Genomic DNA, 27,886 nt, shown 5'->3' with positions numbered 1-27,886 from the left:
AGACACTTTTGAGGGGAAACCGTCTCACCTCATATCAATGTCATTGTTACGGCGTGACATGAACTTCACCTGTCAAAGAGAACAGAGAGCAAAGTGATACTCTCTGCACTCCCTCAGCAACATGAGGTGAAGAATATTCATTGGATATACTGCTAATCCATACAGTATGACATGCTTATATGGCTCTATTCTTCAATCATGTTCAGTGTTTCCTCCATATTCATTGAAAAGTGTCAGGGCTAAATTGCTGACCCCACACCCAAAAATGTTTTATCGGGACGACTAAAACATGATATAAAGGATGTAGAAAAAGATAATGGAGCTACACTATATATTTTTTAAATAGAATCTTTAAGAACTAAAAATCACCAAAATAAAAACTAGACAGTCAGGGAGAATCTAAAATTTAAAAAAATGTCATGGCAGATACATATTGATTTTTGTTATAACGTTTGAGTCACTCAGAAAGCACAAGAACATCAAATAAGCCATGGTAAAATGTGTACAATTGTATGAAATTAGCTTTAAACCTGTAAAAATGTTCTCTCCGCCCCATAGCAAAATGTGTAGAATTACAAGAAAATAAGCATTTTGTGTCTGCGTCCAAGAGGGTGGCTTCTAAAACCACGCCATTGGCCGTGCCCACTACCACGCCCTCCCCGCTAACTTTGCAACTGCTGCTAAAAAACATCCTAGGGGAAACACCGATGCTAAGTCACGTATTATTCTCGACACCAGCGGAGGCTGCTGAGGTGAGGACGGCTCATAATGGAGTGAATGGAATGGTATCAAACACATGGTTTTAATATGTTTGATACCATTCCATCCATTACACTCAATTCCAGCCATTATGATGAGCCATCCTAGCCTCAGCAGTCAGTGCTCGACACCATCTACAATGGTCAAAACACTGATTATCACTTCCAAAATCAAACCAAGGACTTTTTAATAAAAAGTGTTTGACAGTATGGTTGTATTCCTGTAGGTTTTGATTCACACATTATGACTAGAAATGAAGACGGAGCATTATCAACACAGGCTGAGCCATGATTTGGATTTACGAATGCAGCACATACAGTATCTCTAACTCAATGTTTTCGAGACAGAGGTGTGGGTTTGTGCTGTGCCAAAATATTCTGCTGCTCTCCACAACTCTCTAGTCCCCATAAGACCCTGATGCCCACGCAGCACTTATTGACTGCACACTCAACAGAATTAGCCCACTGGACCATAGCCTCAGGCAGCTGTAAGTAGATAAGGAACCAAAGCCACAACTGACCTGAAAAAGACCTAAGCTAGACACACAAGTATAGAGACAGATGCAGGCACAGCGCACACACAAGACCAAACACAAGACACAAATATGCACACTAGAACAAACAGAAGAAACAAAAGTGCTAAACACATAACCTCGGTTTCCATCCATTTGGCGACAGATTTTCATGCAAATATTATAAATATGCGCATTTTCCCAACCAGCGAAGCGTTTCTATCAAACTGATTGGTTGCGGATAAAAGGCTGTGCGTGATGAAGTGAACATAAAATGACTTTTGTGGTTAAATTCCCATGTACGGAATAACAAATACTAGTTTAAATGGATTTCCATCACATTTTCAACTCTACTGATGGTTTTGTCCCAAAACAATGTGTTTTATAGCAAATGTGCCCACTCTGGTCTTGGCACGTGCACTCTAGCCAACAACTTTCAGATACAGTGTGGGTAAAGCCTACGTCTGTGTTTCCCAACTCCAGTCCTCCAGTATTCTCAACAGCACACATTTTTGTTGAAGCCCCAGACAAACTCATCTGATTCAACTCATTGACGGCTTGATGATTAGTTGACAAGTTGAATCAGGTGTGCTTGCCGAGGGCAACACCAAAAATGTGTGCTGTTGGGGATACTTGAGGGCTAGAGTTGGGAAACACCGGACTACATAATGAGATTATTTGTGGACAAATAGAGCAAGATTTTTTTTTAATGTCAAATGGCAGCCAAGCATCAATCATCATGTCATCAGAATAAAACGCTCAATATTTATTTGAAAGACTCATCAACCTAATCACCATGCACTTTCATCACCCTGTGAAGTTCATCAGAACTTATTTAATCTGTAGACTAATAAACTGCTTTCCCGAGTCGTAGTGGGAGGACCACACAATGTCGTTGTGTGACTCCAAATTTACTTTGATATGATGGTTATTTTATCAATATTTGAGCATAAAAGCATTACCACTACCATTTCTCGTATAATTAATTTTACCGGCACAAAAATATCCGACCTTGACGAGAGTTGTTTCCATCAGGCCTGTCGTGACATTTTTCTTTCAGAAATGTACTTGACTCGCATAAAAAGGTTGGATGGAAACCTGGTTTCAAGAAAAAATTAAGTGAATCACGCAAAAAAAAGATTGACAGATATAGACAACCATTTAAGACTGAAGCCCAAACAGATAACATTGAACTAAAATATAATCATTTCAAACATTGCTTAGATTCGTATATGATCACGTCTCTCTATTATGCGCGGGAATACTTGGGAACAGATTTCCAAAATTGAAAATCACTTGATACTAATTTGCTGGTGTTTTTAAAAGTATTTCATGTCCAACAATAATACAAAAAAGTTATGTGTGTGTATTTATATATAATTTATACACTACCATTCAAAAGTTTGGGGTCACTTATAAATGTCCTTGTTTTTGAAAGAAAAGCACGTTTTTATCCATTAAAATAACATCAAATTGATCAGAGATACAGCGTAGACATTATTAATGTTGTAAATGACTATTGTAGCTGGAAACGGCAGATTTTTAATGGAATATGTACATACAGTTGAAGTCAGAAGTTCACATACACATTAGCCAAATACATTTAAACTCAGTTTTTCATAATTCCTGACATTTAATCCTAGCAACAAAAAAAAATGTGGATATAGATACTTTTGTAGAGATGATCGTACGTTGGTGTGAAAAGTGCAAATCAATCCCAGAACAACAGTAAAGGACCTTGTGAAGATGCTGGAGGAAACAGGTACAAAAAGTGTCTATATCCACATTAAAATGAGTCCTATATCGACATAACCTGAAAGTCCTCTCAGCAAGGAAGAAGCCACTGCTCCAAAACCACAAAAGAATGCCAGACTACGGTTTGCAACTGCACATGGGGACAAAGATCGTACTTTTTGGAGAAATGTACACTGGTCTGATGAAAAAAAAATAGAACTGTTTGGCCATAATGGCCCTCGTTATGTGTGGAGGAAAAAGGGGGAGGCTTGCCAGCTCGAGGCGAGGGTGGCAGCATAATGTTGTGGGAGTGCTTTGCTGCAGGAGGGACTGGTGCACTTCGCAAAAAAGATGGCTTCATGAGGGGTAAAATTAAGTGGATATATTGAAGCAACATCTCAAGACATCAGTCAGGAAGTTAAAGCTTGGTTGCAAATGGGTCTTCCAAATGGACAATGACCCCAAGCATACTTCCAAAGTTGTGCAAAATGCCTTAAGGACAACGAAGTCAAGGTATTGGAGTGGCCATCACAAAGCCCTGACCTCAATCCCATAGAAAATTTGTGGGCAGAACTGAAAAAGCATGTGCGAGCAAGCAGGCCTACAAACCTGACTCAGTTACACCAGATCTGTCAGGAGGAAAGGGCCAATTTATTGTTGAAGGCTACCCGAAATGTTTGACCCAAGTTAAACAATTTAAAGGCAATGCTACCAAATACTAATTGAGTGTATGTAAACTTCTGACCCACTGGGAATGTGATGTAAGAAATAGTTGAAATAAATAATTCTCTGTACTATTATTCTGACATTTCACATTATTAAAATAAAGTGGTGATCCTAACTGATGTAGACAGGGAATTTTTCTTAGGACTAAATGTCGGGAATTGTGAAAAACTGAGTTTAAATGTATTTGACTAAGGTGTATGTAAACTTCTGACTTCAACTGTATGTACACACACACACACACTACGAGTCAAAAGTTTGAACACCTCATTTCTTTATTTGTACTATATTGTAGAATAATAGTGAAGACATCGAAAACTATGAAATAACACATATGGAATCATGTAGTAACCATAAAAGTGTAAAACAAATAAAAATATATTTTAGATTCTTTTAGGAAAGAAATTCCACAAATTAACTTTTAACAAGGGAAACCTATTCATTGAAATTCATTCCAGGTGACTACCTCATGAAGCTGGTTGAGAGAATGCCAAGAGTGTGCAAAGATTCATCATGGCAAAGGTTGGATACTATATATTTTTTTGTTTAACACTTTTTTAGTTACTACATGAATTGTAAAACTAAAGAAAAACCCTGGAATGAGTATGTGTCCAAACGTTTGGCTAGTACTGTATATTTTTATATTTTTTTGCTCAGAAAACTGGGGAAACCTCCAGTTGCGGAACCCTGCCCTAGGCCATTACTTACAGTCATCAGTTCCTTCTGGAAGGACTTCCTCTCCTTGCCCTCTGCATTGTTGCAGTCCTCCTTCAGCTTCTCCAGAACAGACGCCACCCTCTCAGGCTCACTGTCAGGCTCTGTACGGCAGAAATGTGTCAGTGGTAGGTTGACGTAACCCAGGGCATCAGCAAACGCCCTCCAGCTTCCTACGTTCTCCATCAGTATAGTCCTTACAGAGGCATAGATGTACGTCAGGAACTTGCTGGGCTTAAGTATCTGCTCCAGTAAGAGTGTAGTGGTAAGTTCAGCACCGCTGAAGTATATGGGCTTCACTTTCCCCACCACCAGAACATTTTTTGCATGGACAAGTCCTGTCCTACCATGATAGTAACCAATGTACCATTCCTTAGTCCACAACTGTCCCTTCAGTTTGATTTTCTCCTCGCTTAGAAGGGCAACGTAATCCCCCTTTTTGTACTCCAGTAAGTATTGGTTCTTGGTCTGACGGATGACTGTTTTGATAAATTTACCAAACTTCAGGTTGTGGATTCGTTGGTCATGGAACACAGGATACTTGTTAGTGATTGCCAGAGGGGACAAAACAATTTTCCCTACTTCCTTCTTCTTCAGGAAGCGCCTCTGCGCAGACGTCCGTGGACCAGTCTTGGGTGGAGGTGTTGGTGTTTGAACGCAGAACTGGGCGAGAATACAGTCCTGGTCATCCTTGACCTGGACCCGCAATGTGAAATCTGAGACATCGTCAGCAGTGCGTGAGGCAATCATATAGACAAGCCGGCTAACCTTTCCCAGTTTGACCTGGAACCCCCTGACCACCCTGGCCTGCTCACTGTCCTTGACCTCATAGTTGGCCATATTGGAGTAAACCCCGACCCGAAGATCCTGTGGTCTAGCCAGGACAAACTGGTGCTTCCCCCAGAGCTGAAGGGCCACTGGAGGAGCAGAGTGGGCCTGCCTCCCCACCTCACTCACCAGTAATGTCTTTGGGGCACAGTCATGGCCGAAGATAGCCACCACAGTCTTAAAGGAGGGGTGAATGTGCTTAGGCCCATAGACGCCCAGGGTGACCTTTTTCACCACGTTATCCCAAACTGTGGTGCCTGGAGCAACCGACTGTGCCTGGGCTACAACAGACACATACATGCAGGGTTCGAGGTAATCCAGACAGACCTGGACGGTGTCCCCATACATGTACGCCTGTGGGATTGGAGTGTAGGGGCCCTCCTTGCAGTCACTCCTCACACACATGACCTCTGTCATCTGTCTGCTCTCCTTCTTCACCACAACTGACACGTTCATCTCAAGGGTGACTGTGGTTTTGGTCTCCATGTTGCTGAGTTTGATCTCCACAACGGGGCTCACAGTGGTGCAGCGGTCATTGTTGAGTTCCAGAGGAGGGTCCAGCAGGGCCTTCATGGAGATCTGCTGGGTGTCTCCAGGGGCCACGTGGCCCTCAGGGATGTGAATGCTGATGCTTGTGTCTGGAAGCTGGACAGCTCCTCCAGAGCTGTCTAGACGGCAGACAATGTTGGTCTCTACCGGCTGTGTTTGGCCCCAGCCTGGGTTCTGGCCCAAGGAGTCCAGGTCATGGCAGGACCTGGCTTGCTTGCGGTGATTGAGCCATGCTTCCCGGAAATCCTCTCGGCTCTGGAACTGCTCAGGCGCAGGTGCTTTTAGGCCTCCAAAAAAACTGGAGGATGCCTTTGGGGCGTCATTCTGAGCCTGCAGGATGGAAAGTTCTGAGAGACTATAGGATCGCTTGCTCCTGAAGAATGGGTTGTCCCTGCGTAAGGTCTGGCCCACTCCCAGGTTGGGGCTGATGTGGTTCAGATCAAAGATGTCACTGCCAAAGCCATTGATGTTGGCAGTGCTGCTGGTGGGGTTTGGTGGGACAGAGGGTGCTGTGTCAAAAAGAAGAAGATCCACTGACTTACTGTTTTCATTACTGTTCTGATCCAGCGAACCCTGAAGGGCTCCATTGAGGAAAGGGTTGGTAGCGCTACGACTAAGGGGCTGGTGATGGGGGGCAAAGGGGTTCCCGTTTTGGGGGGCAGTGGGTTTCAGGAACACCCCGGTCCAATCTTCAAGGAGGTCCAGCTCCTTGGCTCCCTCCTCAACAGAGCAGTCTCCTAGGCTGTCGATCATACCGCTGTCACTGAATGAGGAGTCCCGGTAGTTGATAGGTTGGACGTATGCTGCAGGGATGTAACCCATCTCAGTGCTGTTGTGGGCGTACCACCACTCTCCACCCGATGTGTCCAGCACAAAGAGATGTTCTCCCTTGGAGAACTTGAGGGTGGTAAAGCTGGAGGGACAGTAATCCTTAATTGCAATGACTTCCCTGGCAGTGCCAAAGGAGGCAGTGGCGTCCAGTCTTAAGGCACTGGGAGAAGGCACTGCAACAAAAAACACCAAAAAAGTAAATCTGTTAACAGGTAATCAATACTACAACAAAATATCTCAAATATGAATCAACTTCATACCTTTGACATCTGTGAGGCAGTTAGATTCAGAGACTCCATCACTGAGATCAATGAGTGTCCCCTCTGACTTGCAGCGCGGCAGTGCAATGTTGTTGGTCGCCCTGATTCGATGGGCAGCCATTGTTGGTTCTTTCCCTGCACACACAACCTATGTGCTCAGGCTGCTCTCCTGGGTTCCCTTTCAGCCAATGGCAGAGTTAGTCGTCAACAGCCTTTCATAGTCTCTGGAGATGGAAGAGAAAAAAAACAGGTTTAACTAATGGCTTATTTATATCTAATTAGCTTTTAGCGACACTTGACAATCTCATTAAATGGGCCTGATGAATTCTGATTAGAACAATATATCTTGCAACCTGCTCACTAATATAATTAAGAGGCACAAATAATGGATTGCCAAAATGGTGACAGAATGTAAATATCCCCCAGATATTTACAAGTTCCACATCCCAGAAGATAGGATTTTGGACAAGGCAATTACAAGAAAACACAAATCCCTAGTGTCTCTGTGTGTGTGTGGTTGGGGGTGGGTCTGACCATGTAATTTCTGCACACACAAAACACAAATTCCTCTACCTCGAGGTGGGTGGAGAGGACATTCAACGTGAGATTTCAAGGTATGCATTACTATTATTGGAATTTCATGTGAAACCCTATAGACACTGAATTGTATTAACCTCATCTCTATTTGGTCTACAACCTTGACATTATGCATTATGTTATACTATACCAAAAGGCAGGTCGCCCTGAGAGAATGCAACGGACAGCTTAATAACTTTTTTGCCTCCTCTCGTCTTTGAAATATATCGCGTTGATGTTAGCAGGGCCCTTCATTACGCTATGCTTGAAATAGTAAACCCTTGGGTCCTCCAAATGTTGTTTTAACTTTGAAGCGTTTGTGGGTTTCACTCCACTCAGTTAGTTCTCCTGTACTTTGAAAAAAAAAATCTAACCATCAAGGAGATATCAGTGAAAGCAATTTCTAGAATATGTACGTTACAAATAGTGTGTAGAGCTAATTTCCATATCCATTCCCTGTGAAACTTTTTTTTAATCCTTGATCATCCTTTGGAGAGGATAGTTCTGCACTGAGGGCCATCAAAAAGGACCTGGAGGAAGAAATGGGATAGCTAAAGACCCATACGGAAACAGAATGATAAATGAAGTGCATATCCAAAAAGCTCCATTTGAATTCAAGTAAACATTTTAGCCCACAGACTTCAGACGGGAGAGTAGACAGCAGTTTGAGCTGCAGCCTAAAATAAATCGGACAAAATAGGCATGAATCACAACATAACAACTTTTATTATAGCCTACTTTTTGGCTAAAAACAATGTTTTGGTCAAGACAACCTACATGAAGCCTTATATTTTTTACTGCTTTTAACAAAACGACAGACCAGGTGTTGCTACTCGCTGATGTCTTATGGGAAAATCCAGACCTTATCTCAGGTAGTCTCCATTCTCTTTCCGCATATTTTTTTGATGAACCAACGGCAACACACATCAAAAAAACAGTCACATCTGCTGCCTCTCCCACACTCAAGGAGAGGTGGTTTGTGTAAAGTGCCATAACCCCCTGCCTACTCTCCTGTGCAGTATGAAGGCAACAGCACACAGTGGCTTCTGACAAATGAATAAGCTTGTGGCAAAGTATACAATTTGAACTGTAATATGACTTATAGCAGTGGTCAACAACCTTTTCTTAGTCAAGATTATTTTTTAAACATGACATAGAAGATGCAACATTAACCTAATAAAAATAGTTATGTAGGAATGAGGTTTGTGCAGTAGGCCTAATATATTATCACAGCATATTGGCTGTACGCCTGGCCTGAAATATTGTTATTCTCAGACCATATTATATTTCAAAACTTGACCTTTGATTACAAAATAGATCAGTTGGAGTATCACTTGCGAAGCACAGCGGAGCATGAATTGAAATAATTAGATTTTTTATGTTACTGGTGTACCTGCATCTGATGGACATGGTGCTTTCAAGACAACTGGGACGTCAGTGATCTTCAGGTCGGAAAGTCAGGGGTCTAGAAAGATGTCAGAGTTTCCAACTTGGAACTGGGAGTCCCATAGGGCTGTGCACAAATGGTCCAGCGTCGTCTGGGTTAGGGTTTGGCCGGGGTAGGCCGTCATTGTAAATAAGAATTTGTTCTTAACTGACTTGCCTACTTAAATAAAAGGTTAAATACAAATAAATTAATTAAAACAATAAAACATTTTAAAAAATCCCCAGTTGGATCACGTTTTTTCCCAGTTGTCTTGAACGCACGGAAGTCGGAGATTTCCGAGTCGCCAGTTGTTTTAACACACCATTAGTCTCAGCTGGAAGGAGGGAGAAACACGATTTCTGTTTTGTAATAGTGTTGAATAAAAACAGTGTTGACAGTGCTGAATATTTTTTTTTTTACATGAACTCTTAGAAAAACAGCAGCTCTTTGCTATATTCTTTGACAGTCTCGCTGTGGCCATGGTTTTAAAAGTTATTAAATCTTACTTAGGCTAGTGTCAAACTTTGCTGTGGCCGGGGGCGTAGAAGCTCTGTAGGCACTGTGATTTGAGCTATCCGATTGGCCAGTGCAGTAGACGCACTTGATTTACCCACAGATCCTCCGGTCCGCCTGGTAGGCGGAGTTCCTCTTTTCAGACAAATTCAATGGTTCAAAATAGAAAATACTTTGCTTACCAGGTGCGCAAGGCTTCTGAATCAAGTGCACCTACCGCCAACAGTGCAACATGAACGATAAAATAAAAGGAGAGCAAGCCTTTATCACAGCCTTTATCGTTGGCTTTTCCACTGAAATGTTTGGTGATCGACTAGGAATGGTCGACCGGTTGGTGAGCACTGGCTTTCAGTTGTGACTATTATAGATGCTCACCTGACAAAGAGATTATGTACCAATAACACCAAACTCTAAAACCTCTTTGAAAAACCAGACTAAAGGAGGTCAAAATGCAGCAGAACACAATAAACAAAACTTACACCTCAACTCTATTGCTCTATTCTTGTAACCAGATGTGGGTCAGTAGAACACAGCACTGTTTCTTGATACACAACAAACTACAATTCATCTATAATTCAGTAACTTCATAGGTTCTGGGGAAGGGGTGTTCATGGAGGAAAGGGCTTATGACACCACTGACATGTTTTTACTAGAGCATGAGTGATTCTAAGGGAGCTCCGACAGACACCAGCAAGAGAAAAAAAAGGTATGATGTAGGGAATGCAACATTGCTTTACAAAGTGGTGAAGATGAACTCCTCTGTCCTTAAGACTGCCAACACGAGACATTGATAAAGAGTATGGGGGAATTTGATTGTCAAATGTACAGTGGGGCAAAACAGTATTTAGTCAGCCACCAATTGTGCAAGTTCTCCCACTTAAAAAGATGAGGCCTGTAATGTTCATCATAGGTAGTACACTTCAACTATGAAATACAAAATGAGAAAAACAAATCCAGAAAATCACATTGTAGTATATTTTATGAATTTATTTGCAAATTATGGTGGAAAATAAGTATTTGGTCACCTACAAACAAGCAAGTTTTCTGGCTCTCACAGACCTGTAACTTCTTCTTTAAGAGGCTCCTCTGTCCTCCACTTGTTACCTGTATTAATAGCACATTTTTGAACTTGTTATCCGTATAAAAGACACCTGTCCACAACCTCAAACAGTCACACTCCAAACTCCACTATGGCCAAGACCAAAGAGCTGTCAAAGGACACCAGAAACAAAATTATAGACCTGCACCAGGCTGGGAAGACTGAATCTGCAATAGGTAAGCAGCTTGGTTTGAAGAAATCAACTGTGGGAGCAATTATTAGGAAATGGAAGACACACAAGATCACTGATAATCTCCCTCGATCTGGGGCTCCACGCAAGATCTAACCCGTGGGGTCAAAATGATCACAAGAACGGTGAGCAAAAATCCCAGAACCACACGGGGGGACCTAGTGAATGACCTGCAGAGAGCTGGGACCAAAGTAACAAAGCCTACCATCAGTAACACACTACGCCGCCAGGGACTCAAATCCTGCAGTGCCAGACGTGTCCCCCTGCTTAAGCCAGTACATGTCTAGGCCCGTCTGAAGTTTGTTAGAGAGCATTTGGATGATCCAGAAGAAGATTGGGAGAATGTCATATGGTCAGATGAAACCAAAATATAACATTTTGGTAAAAACTCAACTCGGCGTCCTCGACACAATATTTTGCTGCCTGTGCCATGTCCCATAGCAGTCTCTTTCTGATGTAAAGCAGAGGCAAACTGAACAAGTGGTGCAGTTCATGCGACACAGAACACAACGATGCCTCCATGCTTTGCCCTTTTGGCTCTGAGGCACACTCATGCCTGCAGTAATGGACTGTGGCTTATGAACACCACAGGGGGGCAGAGGTAGAGCGGGCAGCTTGGCACCGGGGGCCCCCAGTCGGAGTCGCTATCACTGTGAAAGAAAACATAAAAAAATATTTGTATTGTATAAGCCTTTTTATCATCACATAAAATAAACAGATATGTATTATATAGAGCAGAGGGAACAGTCACTAAGGTGAAGTGCTGTTCCATTCAACTCCGGCCATTGTTGTGGGCCTGCCCTCCCCTGAACAGCACCCAATGGCTATTTTGTATGGAAATGGAGAGGAGTAGCAGGCGCAGTGGCCATGTGTGTGTTTGCTGTTCTACTCCATTCCATTTGAATAAAAAAATTGAAAATATAATCTGACATAGAAAATATATATATCTGACATGGAATATATATATATATGCACACACACCCAAACAAACCAACACACATACACTTCATTGCAAATTAATAAAAATATATCTATATTTTTTTTTGTGCAAAAAAAATAAAAATAAATAAATAAAATATATATATATATATATATATATATATATATATATATTTCAGAAAACAGCATTAGCAGAAGTACGTCCTGTCCTTGCAGAAACAGCTCCTCAGTTCCTATTTAAATCATAACACTCAAAGATTCCTCAAACAAAAAATCTGACTTCGCTTTTCCTGATTTATTCGCCATGATATCTTCAATGAAATCGTTGAAAATACAACTTTCCGAAATACAGCTGCACGTAACAAGCCTCACAGCAACTCCTCTGATCGTCAAGACGAGAATGGAGTTCGTTACGCATGCGTTTACAAACAAGGTCCAACCCAAAACCATTACATGCTGGCGTTTACCTCAGCTCATTGGCTATCTACCCAGCTAGATTTCAAGAAGATCAGTGGTCATTGGGCAGAAATACACTCCATCAATGAAGCTTCGCAAAAATGATTGGTGCGCAAGGGAGTCATTGCTCGTTGTCTTCAAATCAGTTCACTTCGGTCAATACTCCCCGCAAAAAAACAATGACGTTTGGCTGTGTTGCAAACATCCAGAGGAATGCACTGAAACCAACCATGACTAGATAAACAATGGTTTACTGTGTGTAATTACATTGAATGCTCCGCAAAAAATTGATAGAGATGGAATTCACGGCACAAACGGGTTACAAAATGTTTCGATTTAAGCTATAAAAAGAAAACGGCACTTCATTTGATCATTGGGACCCTCAGGAAGAGAAATAAGAGCAAGATATTAGAATGTAAGTCATAATTTTACCTTCAGATGTGAATGTGTAAAAACTGTCATGGTGGAAAATGTTTCTGTTGTTGATTGCTCTTCTCAAACAAAAGCATGGTATTTGTTCTCTGTAATAGCTATTTTAAATTACCAAGATTCTAATCTTTTGAAGGGTGTAAGACACTTGCATTTTCAAGTATGTTTAATATTACGACGTTGTATTTTTAGTTGTCACTCTGAAATTTCCCCTGATGTTGATCTCTGTACAGGGATCGCAGCCATAAGAGGTTAACCTTTCTAGCGTAGGCTAGCGGAACCCCTCGACAACATTCCACTGAAAAGGCAGTGCGCGAATTTCAAAAATATTTTTTTAAAATATGTAACTTTCACACATTAACAAGTCCAATACAGCAAATGAAAGCTAAACATGTTGTTAATCTACCCATCATGTCCATTTTCAAAAATGCTTTACAGCGAAAGCACAACATATGATTATGTTAGATCACCGCCAAGTAAAAAAAACAGCCATTTTTCCAGCCAAAGATAGGAGTCACAAAAAGCTGAAATATAGATAAAATTAATCACTAACCTTTGATGATCTTCATCAGATGACACTCATAGGACATCATGTTACACAATACATGTATGTTTTGTTCGATAATGTGCATATTTATATCCAAAAATCTCAGTTTACATTTGCGCGTTATGTGCAGTAATGTTTTGATTTCAAAACATCCGGTGATTTTGCAGAAATACTCCTAATAAACATTGATAAAAGATACAAGTGTTATTCAAAGAATTAAAGATAGACTTCTCCTTAATGCAACCTCTGTCAAATTTCCAAAAAACTTTACGGAAAAAGCATAATCTGAGAACGGCGCTCAGAGCCCAATCCAGCCAAATAAATATCCTCCATTTTGGAGTAAACAGAAGTTAGAAATAACACTATAAATATTAACTTACCTTTGATGATCTTCATCAGAAGGCACTCCCAGGAATCTCAGTTTGAGAAGAAATGACTGATTTGTTCCATAAAGTCCATAATTTATGTCCAAATAGTCACTTGTTGTTTTATCCCAGTAATCCATCTTCATGAGGCACGAGCACTTCGTCCAGACAAAAACTCGAAAAGTTCCGTTACAGTTCGTAGAAACAAGTCAAATTATGTATGTAATCAATCTTTAGGATGTTTTTAATATAAAACATCAATACTGTTCCAACCGGAGAATTCCTATATCTGAAGAAAAGCACTGGAATGAGAGCCAACTCTGTTGGAAGCGCGCGTCACGAGCCTGAGACACTCTGCCAGACGACTGACTCAAACAGGTCTCATGAGCCCCTCCTTTATAGTAGAATCCTCAAACCAGTTTCTAAAGACGGTTGACATCTAGTGGAAGCCGTAGGAAGTGCAACTTGACTCCATAGACACTGTGTATTCGGTAGGCCAAGCTTTGAAAAACTACAAACCTCAGATTTCCCACTTCCTGGTTGGATTTTTCTCAGGTTTTCGCCTGCCATATGAGTTCTGTTATACTCACAGACATCAATTAAACAGTTTTAGAAACTTCAGAGTGTTTTCTATCCAATACTAATAATAATATGCATATTTTAGCATCTGGGACAGAGTAGGAGGCAGTTCACTCTGGGCACGCTATTCATCCAAAAGTGAAAATGCTGCCCCCTATCGCAAATAGGTTAACTGACTTGCATAGTTAATAAATAAAAAATATATAAAAATCCCCACAATGGATATCAGAGTAGTGGAGGTATAAGTCATATCAATGAATAAGGCTGATGGAACAGATCAAAATCTTCAGCTTAAAATGTTGATAAACTATTATTTCTTTGCACATGCCAGCCGTTTCATGGACAGAGATGGAGATATCCATTAGACATTTTGAAAGAGGGAGATCTAAAGAAGCAACAACTATCATGGGTTGCTAATATGACTAGGATAATGCCTTCGGCTGCTAGACAATGAAAGAAAGATTAAAGAAAACCAATAGAACAGGAGAACGCATATGAGGACGTCCTTATAAAATAATTGCCTCATGTTTCTATGGTGGGCTATAGGCTACTTTGAAGCAAGGTAAGACATCCATCATAATATGAAGTAAAACGTAGAGGTTTCAAACAATGAAGGAACAGGAAAAATAAAGAGACACTAATGATAGGCCTAATCCAAAAAACTTTCGCAATTAAAATGTTAACTAGCTGCAAAATAGCCTGCGCTTACCTGGCAGAAACCTGTGCATGAATTTCTGACTCCTTTATCTGTTTCAATAGTAAGCCTACTATTAGCGTACTTGCACAGTACAGCTTGGGTTGTCCTGACTGTGAAAAACCAATATGGGATGAATAATTGTATGTAATTCAGAGTGTATGTCACCGTTTCTCATACACTTAGAAAAAAAGGGTTCAGAAAGGGTTCTTCGGCTAGAAAGGGTTCTACATGGAACCCAAAAGGGTTCTACCTGGAACCAAAAGGGTTCTGCCTGCAATCAACAAGGGTAATTCAAAGGGTTCTCCTATGGGGACAGCTGAAGAACCCTTTAAGGTTCTAGATCACACCTTTTTTTCAATTTTTCACACCACTCGTCTTTCCTTCGCCAGGTGGGCCGTTGGGAAACATATCCACCTCTCCAGGCAGCACTACTCCACTTTGTCCATTTGCTTTGACACTACCTCTGGGTGGTCTACAACTCTCTGACCTATCCCCTGACCTTGACCAGTGACCACCCTTCAGTACTTACTTAACCTCACAGCAGCAGATCAAGAAGGACAATAGCGGAAAGTGACATGATACCCAACATGTAAATCTAGTTGCAAAAGCAGCACATTAACAAAGCGTTTTGAGAGAGAAAGCTAAATTAGGTTTCAAGATAACGTCACTAACAATGGCATGTCATTTAGAGTCTCACTTCCCATCTCAGAAGCCCTTTCTGCTCTGCTTAGCTGCTCAGCCATAATCTCTGCCTCGTTGTTTCACATAATGGGAAGATAACTAGTCAGGGATTTATTCCAGCAGGGTGATTCCTCAAAAATGAGAACAAAAGGCCAAGACTTTTGGTGGGTTTTCACAAAATGTAATACAAAGAAGGCTCCTTTGGGGGAAGGATTGTAGACATATACAGTGATGTCCAGAATTTTTGAATCCCTCGATAAAGATTAGCAAAAAATACTTTTTTAATAAATAAAACCAATACTGAGCGATATTGTATGCAAACAATATATACAAATGATATTATTTTATACTAATAGAATTGCACTGAGAAATATATTTCTCGTTATCCTTTTTACAATATTACAACACCCTCCCATTGAGAGGATAACAAGAAATCTCTTTCTCTGAGCAATTGTATTAGTATAAAATTATATAAATTGTATGTTTTGGAGCATACAATATAAATCAGTATTTGTATAATTTATTTAATACAGTCTTTTTTGCTCATCTTTATCAAGGGATCCAATAATTCTGGATCCCACTGTATTTGACATGTGTATCCTTGAGCATAATTTTTTTAAATAAAATTAGACTGAGCAAAAATATAAATTCAACAAGTTACAGTTCAAATAAGGAAATCAGTCAACTGAAATAAATTCATTAGACCCTAACCTATGGATTTCACATGATTGGCAATACAGATGTATTGGTTGTTGGTCACGGATACCTTAAAAAAGAATAATGGGCAAATATTGTACAATCCAGGAGTGCAAAGCTCTTAGAGACATGCCCAGAAAGACTCACAGCTGTAATCCCTGCCAAAGGTGATTCTAACATGTATTGACTCTGTGTGTGAAAACTTACAGTTGAAGTCAGAAGTTTACATATACAGTGGGGCAAAAAAGTATTTAGTCAGTCACCAATTGTGCAAGTTCTCCCACTTAAAAAGATGAGAGAGGCCTGTAATTTTCATCATAGGTACACTTCAACTACGACAGACAAAATGAGAAGGAATAAAAATCCAGAAAATCACATTGTCTGATTTTTACTGAATTTATTTGCAAATTATGGTGGAAAATAAGTATTTGGTCAATAACAAAAGTTAATCTCAATACTTTGTTATATACCCTTTGTTGGCAATGACAGAGGTCAAACGTTTTCTGTAAGTCTTCACAAGGTTTTCACACACTGTTGCTGGTATTTTGGCCCATTCCTCCATGCAGATCTCCTCTAGAGCAGTGATGTTTTGGGGCTGATGCTGGGCAACACGGACTTTCAACTCCCTCCAAAGATTTTCTATGGGTTTGAAATCTGGAGACTGGCTAGGCCATTCCAGGACCTTGAAATGCTTCTTATGAAGCCACTCCTTCATTGCACGGGCTGTGTGTTTGGGATCATTGTCATGCTGAAAGACCCAGCCACGTTTCATCTTCAATGCCCTTGCTGATGGAAGGAGGTTTTCACTCAAAATCTCACGATACATGGTCCTATTCATTCTTTCCTTTACACGGATCAGTCGTCCTGGCCCCTTTTCAGAAAAACAGCCCCAAAGCATGATGTTTCCACCCCCATGCTTCACAGTAGGTATGGTGTTCTTTGGATGCAACTCAGCATTCTTTGTCCTCCAAACACGACGAGTTGAGTTTTTACCAAAAAGTTATATTTTGGTTTCATCTGACCATATGACATTCTCCCAATCTTCTTCTGGATCATCTGAATGCTCTCTAGCAAACTTCAGACGGGCCTGGACATGTACTGGCTTAAGCAGGGGGACACATCTGGCACTGCAGGATTTGAGTCCCTGGCGGCGTAGTGTGTTACTGATGGTTAGGCTTTGTTAATTTGGTCCCAGCTCTCTGCAGTAGTGGAGTTTGGAGTGTGACTGTTTGAGGTTGTGGACAGGTGTCTTTTATACTGATAACAAGTTCAAACAGGTGCCATTAATACAGGTAACGAGTGGAGGACAGAGGAGCCTCTTAAAGTAGAAGTTACAGGTCTGCGAGAGCCAGAAATCTTGCTTGTTTGTAGGTGACCAAATACTGATTTTCCACCATAATTTGCAAATAAATTCATAAAAAATCATACAATGTGATTTTCTGGATTTTTTTTCTCATTTTGTATTTCATAGTTGAAGTGTACCTATGATGAAAATTACAGGCCTCTCTCATTTTTAAGTGGGAGAACTTGCACAATTGGTGGCTGACTAGTAGATGTCCTAACCGACTTGCCAAAACTATAGTTTCTTAGCAACACATTTGTGGAGTGGTTGAAAAACGAGTTAATGACTCCAGCCTAGGTGTATGTAAACTTCCAACTTCAACTGTATGTGAATGCGTTTTTTCTGTATTTGATTTTCAATATATTTTCTAAAATGTCTAAAAACATGTTTTCACTTTGTCATGATGGGGTATTGTGTGTAGCTGGGTGAGAAAAATAGGGGGTATGAATACTTTCTGAAGGGACTTTATATCCTTCATAAATCATACATGGTATCGCATCAGGACAAGTAAACTAAAGATGTAGTTGGTATTTTTTTCATGAAGTTCATTAGAACTTGCCAAACAGTACCATTAAAGTGAGTGACTCGTCTGTAGCATACTGAATCACATTGTTCAGAGACACCTTAATTTGGCTCCCTAATTTGATATAACGATATAGGTCTACTGATTTAATCAAAGTGTTGACAATGGAGGAGTCAACTGCTGCTTTCTGTGTAGCAAAGCTCATGATTAACACCTGCTTCATTCTTCGATCATACATGTATTTTAGGTTGCTGAGAAAAGGCCTCTTAAAAGGAAGCTAGAAGGCTGTGGAAATCAGCAGACTCTTACACGATTCTTTAAGAAGAATTCTGTGCGTCAGTTGTTAATTAAAACAAGTATTTTTTTAAATAAATTAAATACAGCAATTCAAAAAGAGAATTGCAAACACTTGTTGACATTCTTTCACTAATGTAACTAACCTCTTCTCTTAACACGTATGGACCCAGAACTTAATTGAGCATCTGTTCTGTTTATTTTAGAGACCCATTTGTTTGATTTGATATGTAACCTTTAAAACATTGTCAAATTAACTTGGACTATTTACAAAACAAATCTGATTTCATAAAATACCTCATTTGAAGAACAAACATAAATATGGCAATTCATATCATCCAATAAAATAATTCAATCTCAAGGGACAATACCCCTAGACAATATCCCGAAAATAAACTGAATTGATACACAAGTCATTTAAATTGTAATCAATACCACAACAAATGTTTTTATTCAATAATTTAGCTGTGTATTTCTGATGGAATCAAGGCATTAGAATGTCCCAGAGGCATTCGAATGCCCCGGGGATCCTGGCTGGCTACTTGTTCTATTTGGCTGGCTACTCCATGTGCTTGTGGAAAACACTGGTATACATACGGGTTGAAAATGGCAGATTTTGTCATTGATAAGCGCGTAAATTGGAACCCAGTGGCTGTACAGTAACATGCTATACACAAGGTTAGAGCTCAGGTTCTCCAGTTCTATGCTCTGTATTGGTTTTCATTGACAGCCATTATGAACTTGAGCGCCGCTCACGACAAGGAGATGCCGCCATCCCTCCCGCTAATTATGCAAATGTTTTGTTGTCTGAGTGAGGGAAATGCTGTAAATCAAGAGGAGTCAGTATGTTCTGAAAGATGAGACATTGAGGATTATAATAAATACCGCATTGATGTCATACAAGCAAACCACACACCCATGAGTCCAAAATGTGCACTTTACATTTCCATATTTGAAAACTCATGTAATTTACAGCATCAATGTTTATGATTGCTTGTTTGATCCACAGTTAGAAGGATGACATGCGTTATACCCTGGGTTGTCCTGAACAGAATGGTTTATTGTATTGTGAAGAAAATTTGCTGTGGACCACACGCTTGAAAGCATTCATGACTCCCCATTCAATGCGTACCAAAATTAGAATCGGTTTGTCTGAAGTGCCTTTTAAAAGCCTGACACTGTAAGATTGTATTTTATAACTTAGATAGACATGTTGACAATAGAATACGCTTTCAAATGTCCCAGATTGCGATTTATAATGGAACGTTTTTGGATTGCGTAAATAACAACAGTAATTGTGTGATGGTGGGGAGACAGGGCTCTGTTCCAAATAAAAAACTACGAGTGTGCTGCTTCAGTTCAGTACTCGTTTCTGATTGGCTTGAAGGGCATTCTAGAGTGTGCATTATTTTCCTATAACGCACGGTATATCAGCACGGTGGAATTCAATAGCTTTAGTTCATTCTTACATGTTTGAGCTGCTTTGAAAGCAAAAGTTGACATTATTGGCATTGTTGAATTCAATTTTCATAATAGCAAGCTAGGACTGATGGTTTGGTTAGCTAAACTAGCAAGTCTATTTGTTTGGTTACAAAGGCAACTACTGTATATCTAGTAAACTTGCTAGCTACTTGAGTGGATGTTGAGCACATTTCTACTTTTCTAATGGATAATGTGTTCAATTATAGCCATGATATTAAAGGGATAAACTCGGGTCTCTATGCGATCTCAGTAAAATAATGAAACTCCATGGAAGGTTAGTTGCACTCCGCTAGCAGTTCGTGGAACACACCTTCCACGTCGTTCATTATTTCCCATAAAATGCATAGTCCCTCATTGATTATCCCTTACAAATACATATATACAATGTCTTCAGAAAATATTCAGACCCCTTGACATTTTCCACATTTTGTTACATTACAGCCTTACTCTAAAATGTATTAAATTACACACAATGCCCCATAATGACAAAGAGAAAATGAGTAATTAGAAACGTTAGCAAATGCATTCAATATATAAACAGAAACACCTTATTTACATAAGTATTCAGGCCCTTTGCTATGAGACTTGAAATTGAGCTCAGGTGCATCCTGTTTCCATCGATCATCCTTGAGATGTTTCTACAACTTGATTGGAGTCCACCTGTGGTAAATTCAATTGATTGGACATGATTTGGAAAGGCACACACCTGTCTATATAAGGTCCCACCGTTGACAGTGCATATCAGAGCTAAAACCAAGCCATGAGGCAAAGGAATTGTCCTTAAAGTTCCGAGACAGAATTGTGTCGAGGCACAGATCTGGGGAAAAAATGTCTGCAGCATTGAAGGTCCCCAAGAACACAGTAGCCTCCATCATTCTTAAATGGAAGAAGCTTGGAACCATGACTTCTTAGAGCTGGCCGCCCGGCCAAACTGAGCAATCGGGGGAGAGAAGGGCCTTGGTCAGGGAGGTGAAAATGGGAGAATCTTCCAGAAGGACAATCATTTCTGCAGCACTCCACCAATCAGGCCTTTATGGTGGAGTGGCCAGACGGAAGCCATTAAAAGGCACATGACAGCCAGCTTGGAGGTTGCCAAAAGGCTCCTAAAGACTCTCAGACCATGAGAAACAAGATTCCCTAGTCTGATGAAACCAAGATTGAACTCTTTGGCCTGAATGCCAAGCGTCACGTCTGGAGGAAACCTAGCACCATCCCTAAGGTGAAGCATGGGGGTGGCAGCATCATTCTGTGGAGATGTTTTTCAGTGGCAGGAATTGGGAGAGTAGTCAGGATAGAAGGAAAGATGAATGGAGCAAAGTACAGAGGGATCTTTGATGAAAACCTGCTCCAGAGTGCTCAGGACCTCAGACTGGAGCAACGGTTCACCATCCAACAGGACAACGACCCTAAGCACACAGCCAAGACAATGCAGGATTGGCTTCGGGACAAGTCTCTGAACGTCCTTGAGTGGCCAGCCAGAGCAAGGACTTGGATCCAATCAAACATCTCTGGAGAGACCTGAAAATATGCGGTGCAGCGACGCTCCTCATCAAACCTGACAGAGCTTGAGAGGATCTGCAGAGAAGAATGGGAGAACCTCCACAAAGACAGGTGTGCCAAGCTTGTAGCATCATATCGAAGAAGACTTAAGGCTGTAATCACTGCAAACGGTGCTTAAATATATTACTGAGTAAAGAGTCTGAATACTTATGTAAATGTGTTATTTAATTTTAATTTTTTATTTATTAGAAAACATTTCTAAAAACCTGTTTTTGCTTTGTCATTATGGGGTATTGTGTATAGATTGATGAGGGAAAAAAACAAATGAATCAACTTTAGAGTAAGGCTGTAACGTACCAAAATGTGTAAAAAGTCAAGGGGTCTGAATACTTTCCGAAGGCACTGTATATTAAAGTTCTGGGATATCTGCTACTTTTAGAGATATGATCCAATTTGTAAGCATTGTCAACAGAGTTAAATTTATTCAAAATGATCAACCTCTGCTGGTGATTTGCAGGATGTGCAATGATGCAAGTAAAAGGAGGGCTGTGATTGGGTACATTGCCTATAATGCCAATTTCTCTGTGTAAAGTAACTAGCAGAGATCCCACACTGGAACTTTGACATGTCTATAGAGTATACTGTGTTCAACAATATATTGAAACATTTGGCAAATTAAAATGGTTTATTTTCAATATTAATATTTTTTCATATTCATAAATAAATGTATGAATGTTTTTATTGAAATAAAACTATGACTCATATTATAGAGCAAGGATTAAAGCGTCATATGACCCCATATTTTGCTTTGTAGCACCTACAGATGAAACATTATGGAGTCTTAAAGTCAAATGTTCCAACTTCAATTAATTATTTCTCAATTAAGCTTTATGATACAAATGTCAGATAGATGTCAACTATCCTTCCTCCAAAGGACCCTTCTAATCGATGAAATTCCATGCAAATCCCACAAAAATGTGTCTAGTTTGTGAGGAATCGAACAAACGCAGATGCTTTAGCAAGATATTACACATTCATCAGTAGGGCTGTGATGGTACCAGTATCACAATATTTTTTCCATGGCAAAATTGAAAACATGAAGCAGAGCAAACTTTTGGTCAAATGTAGTGTGCTTTAAGCTTGGAAAATAGATACATGTGAATCTGGATGACAACCTAAAGATATTTGTTTCCCGCATTAGGTTGCGCAAGGGGGTTGAAGGGTGGGGAAAAACACTGTCTTGCTATCGCCAAAAATATCTCTCAAAAACAGTGGAAGAAGCCAATGTAAACCAAACAAAAAGCAAAGATTTTTTTGCCACTGCTGATGGTGCCATTAGACTAATGAATGACAAGGGGGTGTGAGGTTTGCATTCATGAGGTTTCTTCATCAGTCTTTAAAAATGGGTTAAACCAAATCAATCAACCTACAGGTGGTACCTTTAGTTAAACCCTGATAAGTACCATTACTGCAGGCCATCTATTTCTAAACCTCACCTGCCAAATTAATTACATCATTAAAGTCACATAAAGAAACAATGAACAACATAATTATTTATGAGTGACAAACTGCCATAATATTATGGGGTGGTTGGGTTGGTTAGTCTACGTGGCTGCAGGTTATATGAATCAGATGGTCCCTTGTGTGCTGCCCTAATTTGACTCATACTTTTACCCATACCTCCTGTCAGCATTCTCAACTTCAGAGAGGCAGCGAGAGAGAGAGGTAGCGAGAGAGAGAGAGAGAAGCAGAGAGAGAGAGAGAAGCAGAGAGAGAGAAGCAGAGAGAGAGAGAGAAGCAGAGAGAGAGAGAGAGAGAGAGAAAGAGAGAGAGAGAGAAAGAGAGAGCGTGAGGCTGCAAGAGAGGCAGAGCGAGAGCGGCAGAGAGGGAGAGAGAGACAGAGAGGCAGAGAGAGAAAGAGAGATGCAGAGAGAGGGCGAGAGAGAGACAGAGCGAGGCAGAGAGAAAGATAGGGTGCAATCAGCAGAGGATAGGCTGATTTTAGTGCAACTTGCCCACATACGTAGGCCCTGGCATAGACACACCACAGCATGAATATAAACACTACATCTGTTATAAATTTTACCTCTGCTGCTCCAAGGAGCCTACCATCACCATGCGTTGGTGGCAGGTAACGCAACTGCAGCACCAGTCAGTGTATGCGGATTAGCCTATCATATTCTGAAACAGTGCTGAGGCCATGACAGAACAACCGGAATGCCCTTTCTCTTAAATCCCTACAGGGGAAATGCACTATGAATCTATCATCCACACCACTCCTTCTATCCAGTGATTTGGTTCCTACTGTGTTCAGGCCCCCCAGGGGAGGGCTGGTGCAAATGGTTTTATTACAGACTACGCCTGTCTTTTACATCCAGGTCAGATACATGTGCTCATAATCCTCATCTAAGGTGTAACATGTCATTAAATACATCATGCAAAAACACAAAAGCAATCAATATGTTCAATGAAATGTAAATTAATGGGCTTTGGTAATTAAATACAGTTAATCGGCATGGGCGGTATGGAGATTTTCATACCGTTCTTCTGCCATCCCCGGATTTACGGTATCACTGACATCGCACACAAGGATGCGCTAAAAACACACAAAAAATCCTATTGGGCCTCTATTACTAAAATGCTAATAAGATTAGCACAAGTAATAGCAAAATCCCAAAGATACTGTTAGCTAAATGCTAACAAGCGAAAACTAACATGAAATAATTGCTAAGATAGGCAAATCCATCTCCTAAAGTTATACAAGCATATCTAGTAGCTACGAATGTCATTTTCGGTGAGTGTGGACATTTACAAGCAAAAGTGAATGAGAGAAATTGTGCAAATGAACAAAGTTTTGAACACCGAGAAGAGGGGAGCAGAGGGGAGAAGAACGGAGGAAAAAAACTCTAGTAGGAAGCACAGGGAAAAATGGCAGCTGTGCCTTTAACAGAGCTCTCTTGACTTCTAAAACATGGCAGAAAGCAGTTATAAGATATCTGACGGCAAACATTTAGTTGTAAATTGCATACAAGTGTAACTTCATTACCTCCACACAACAGACACTTTCCAATAGAACGCTATGGACTCACCAGCTCATGCTTCTCTTATTGTGCTCTTTAAAACGAACATGTGACTGGCTCAACTGTTCTGGGGCACTATAGTAAGCTTAATAATGTAAAATATTTGTGACAGGTGAAATTAAGAACGCAATCTGCTTTATTGCCTAATGTATTGCACCAGTTGACTGCATGTATTAACTTACAAGATTGCTACAAATATTCACATTTATTGAAAAACTCCTGTGGGTTTTTCAAAATACAGTATACCGCCCAACAGTAGTACAGTATATCTGTCCTACCATGCAAGTGCAAGAAAAGAAGAGACAGGCTGCATAATTAAAATAATCCCAGAATGTGTGCTTCTTGAATTGGCACTTAATTCTCCACTCTACTGCAAAGTCTAGACTACTCTCTGTTATCAGACAATCTGCTGAACTTGAAAATTGAAAAATGGCTCTACAGTTTTCATTGCTTTGGTGTGAAGTTGAGAATTAGTGTGGAACTCAAGTGGACCAACTGAAATAGGGAAGGGAGGTGACCTTTCTTTCAAGTTTCAACGGGAAAGAGTTCCCAAGTAAAACAATGCCTACAAAGGACATTGTGTATTGTGTAATAGCCATTGTGTAATCAGCCATCTACATCAAAACCACTGTCATTTGCTAACTGCCTCTACTTTTTCAAGATAATGTATTCAGCTATAAAGATATTCTCAATATATCATCATCCTCCACACAGGATATGGACTCAGACACCAAGGTGATGTGATTAATGTTCAATGTAGAGTCGTCCCTCTGTAGGAGAGTACGGGCACTGTTGTCTCCCTATAGACAGTGGCATTGCATTCCTGACTGACTGTGCACATTGTACTCCAGATCTGATTAAAGTAGGAAGTTGATACATTTACTAGCATGATTAATTACATTGAAATGTTTACTGACACCAGATGGACCGAGCAGTCCTATGATGAGTTTTCACTGGTGTGTACCGCGTTTGTAAAATCAGATGTTGGAACCGGTTCAGGGAAAAGAACCGAAAACCTGAAAATAATGTAATTTGACAGGGAACAGAATCAGAACCGCAAACGAAAGTGATCTTTAATGTTGCGAAACAGAAACATTATTTTAAAATCATGGGAACCGGTTAGTAATGTGCTTTTACGTTCCCAACATTTTTCCCGTACCACAAAAAAATATGATGAAACTGGCTCTTATGAGGACTGCCACAGGAAAGGAAGAGTTACCTCTGCTGCATAGGATAAGTTGATTAGAGTTATCAGCCTCAGAAATGGCAGCCCAAATAAATTCTTCACAGAGTTCAAGTAACAGACACATCTCAACATCTACTGTTCAGAGGAGACTGTGGTGAATCAGGTCTTCATGGTCGAATTGCTGCAAAGAAATCACTACTAAAGGACACCAATAAGAAGAAGAGACTTGCTTGGGCCAAGAAACACGAGCAATTGACATTAGAGTGGTGGAAATCTGTTCTTAGGTCTGATGAGTCCAAATGTGAGATTTTTGGTACTATATGCCTACTTATAAATCAACCTTAATTTAGTCAACAAAAATGTTTCAATTTAGCATATTTAAAGAACTGGTTTTGATAAATAAATAGGCTTACAGTAATAACAATGATATACAATAATAATGATTAAACTAATTATCATTCTACCTTAATAGCGAGTTGCACAGTATCCTGCATTTGGCCGCGCCAAAGTTCTTCTCATCTTAGTCCACTACTATATTAAAACTTGTCCACATGGAGGACATTTCTCTTGTAGGCTTTTAATTATAAAAAATTAAAAAATACATTTTACCTCCCTTTTTCTCCCCAATTTTGTGGTATCCAAATGTTTAGTAATTACTATCTTGTCTTATCGCTACAACTCCCGTACGGGCTCGGGAGAGACGAAGGTTGAAAGCCATGCGTCCTCCGAAACACAACCCAACCAAGCCGCACTGCTTCTTAACACAGCGCGCCTCCAACCCGGAAGCCAGGAGGAAACACTGTGCACCTGGCTACCTTGGTTAGCGCGCACTGCTCCCGGCCTGCCACAGGAGTCGCTGGTGCGCGATGAGACAAGGATATCCCTACCGTCCCCCAAAAATAATGGTTCTGTTCAGAACAAAACGATGGGAAATTAATTTAGGATCCAAACCGTTTGTAATAAATATGTCATACAGAATATTTGGTTCTGTGCCGATGTTATTCATTTCAACTCTAGGCTTGAGATACTGCTGACCTGTTTTGGCAATAAAAGTGCACATCAGACATGTGTGGAACAATGCTGGCTTCGCTTGTCATCAGAGCTGTAAAAATGAGTGAGCAATGAGCAACAATTTCAAAATGCTAGTTTGAATATCATGAAAATAGATTATGACTTCCTTTCTGTTGTACTGCAGATCACTTTGAGTAATGACACTGTTCCACACAAGAGGAAGGCTAACTCACTCTATGTAAGACTGGGAAACATTCTCAGAACATTAATCAGTATGTGTACATGAAAAAACAGAGGATGAACACTGACAGTTATCGTCATTACAGTTGTAGTAAATCTGTGTTCACGGCCTAAGATGCACAGACAGTACATGCTAGCACCCTGTGTGAGAGCAGGACTTTGATAGCTGAGAGATTTGGGTTCATGTTCTCTTTGGCGCACAGTACAGAGGAACTGAGGAGGTTCTTGCCTCTGTGTTTGAGGGTTGTTCGTGAACAGGAAGTGCCTGAGGAGCAGCAATAAGGAGGAAATGCCTTTCTGATGAGTGGCATCAAGATCCCCCATGCCTCCCACTGCCTCCCTCCCATCCCTCCAATACCTTAATTTCAACTGTGACTCAGCTTGACTTGTGCATTGGACTCAGTTATTGTGATTAAACAGAAATTCAAGCACTTTCAAATCAAAACCAATTTTATTTGTCACATACACATGGTTAGCAGATGTTAATGCGAGTGTAGTGAAATGCTTTTGTTTCTTGTTCTGACAATGCATTAATAACCAACGAGTAATCTAACCTAACAACAACTACCTTATACACACAAGTGTAAAGGGATGAAGAATATGTACATAAAGATATGAATGAGTGATGGTACAGAACGGCATAGGCAAGATGCAGTAGATGGTATCGAGTACAGTATATACATATGAGATGAATAATGTAGGGTATGTAAACATTGTATTAAGTGGCATTGTTTAAAGTGGCTAGTGATACATTTTTTACATACATTTTTACATTATTAAAGTGGCTGGAGTTGAGTCAGTATGTTGGCAGCAGCCACTCAATGTAGTGGTGGCTGTTTAACAGTCTGATGGCCTTGAAATATAAGCTTTTTTTCCAGTCTCTTGGTCCCTGCTTTGATGCGCCTGTACTGACCTCACCTTCTGGATGATAGCGGGGTGAACAGGCAGTGGCTCAGGTGGTTGTTGTCCTTGATGATCTTTATGGCCTTCCTGTGACATAGGGTGGTGTAGGTGTCCTGGAGGGCAGGTAGTTTGCCCCCGGTGATGCGTTGTGCAGACCTCACTAACCTCTGGAGAGCCTTACGGTTGTGAGCGGAGCAGTTGCCGTACCAGGCGGTGATACAGC

General features: G+C 40.4%; 1 protein-coding gene across 1 annotated transcript in view; it reads right to left on the bottom strand.

Annotated features, from left to right (window-relative positions):
- Window positions 1–27,886, bottom strand: part of LOC109867308 (SH3 domain-binding protein 4) — a 70,635-nt gene that overhangs the window by 19,874 nt on the left and 22,875 nt on the right. Inside the window, exons 2-3 of the mRNA XM_020456411.2 lie at window positions 6,910–7,133; window positions 4,436–6,822 (exon numbers count right to left, since the gene is read on the bottom strand). Of these exons, the coding sequence (XP_020312000.1) occupies window positions 4,436–6,822; window positions 6,910–7,030 (2,508 nt within the window). The 5' untranslated portion in view covers window positions 7,031–7,133. The remainder of the gene's footprint in view (window positions 1–4,435; window positions 6,823–6,909; window positions 7,134–27,886) is intronic.

Source organism: Oncorhynchus kisutch, linkage group LG2 (genome assembly GCF_002021735.2).
Source record: "Oncorhynchus kisutch isolate 150728-3 linkage group LG2, Okis_V2, whole genome shotgun sequence".
NCBI classification, from domain to species: Eukaryota; Metazoa; Chordata; class Actinopteri; order Salmoniformes; family Salmonidae; genus Oncorhynchus; species Oncorhynchus kisutch.
Note: the sequence above shows the minus strand (reverse complement) of the source record. Positions and strands in the feature narration are given on the sequence as shown.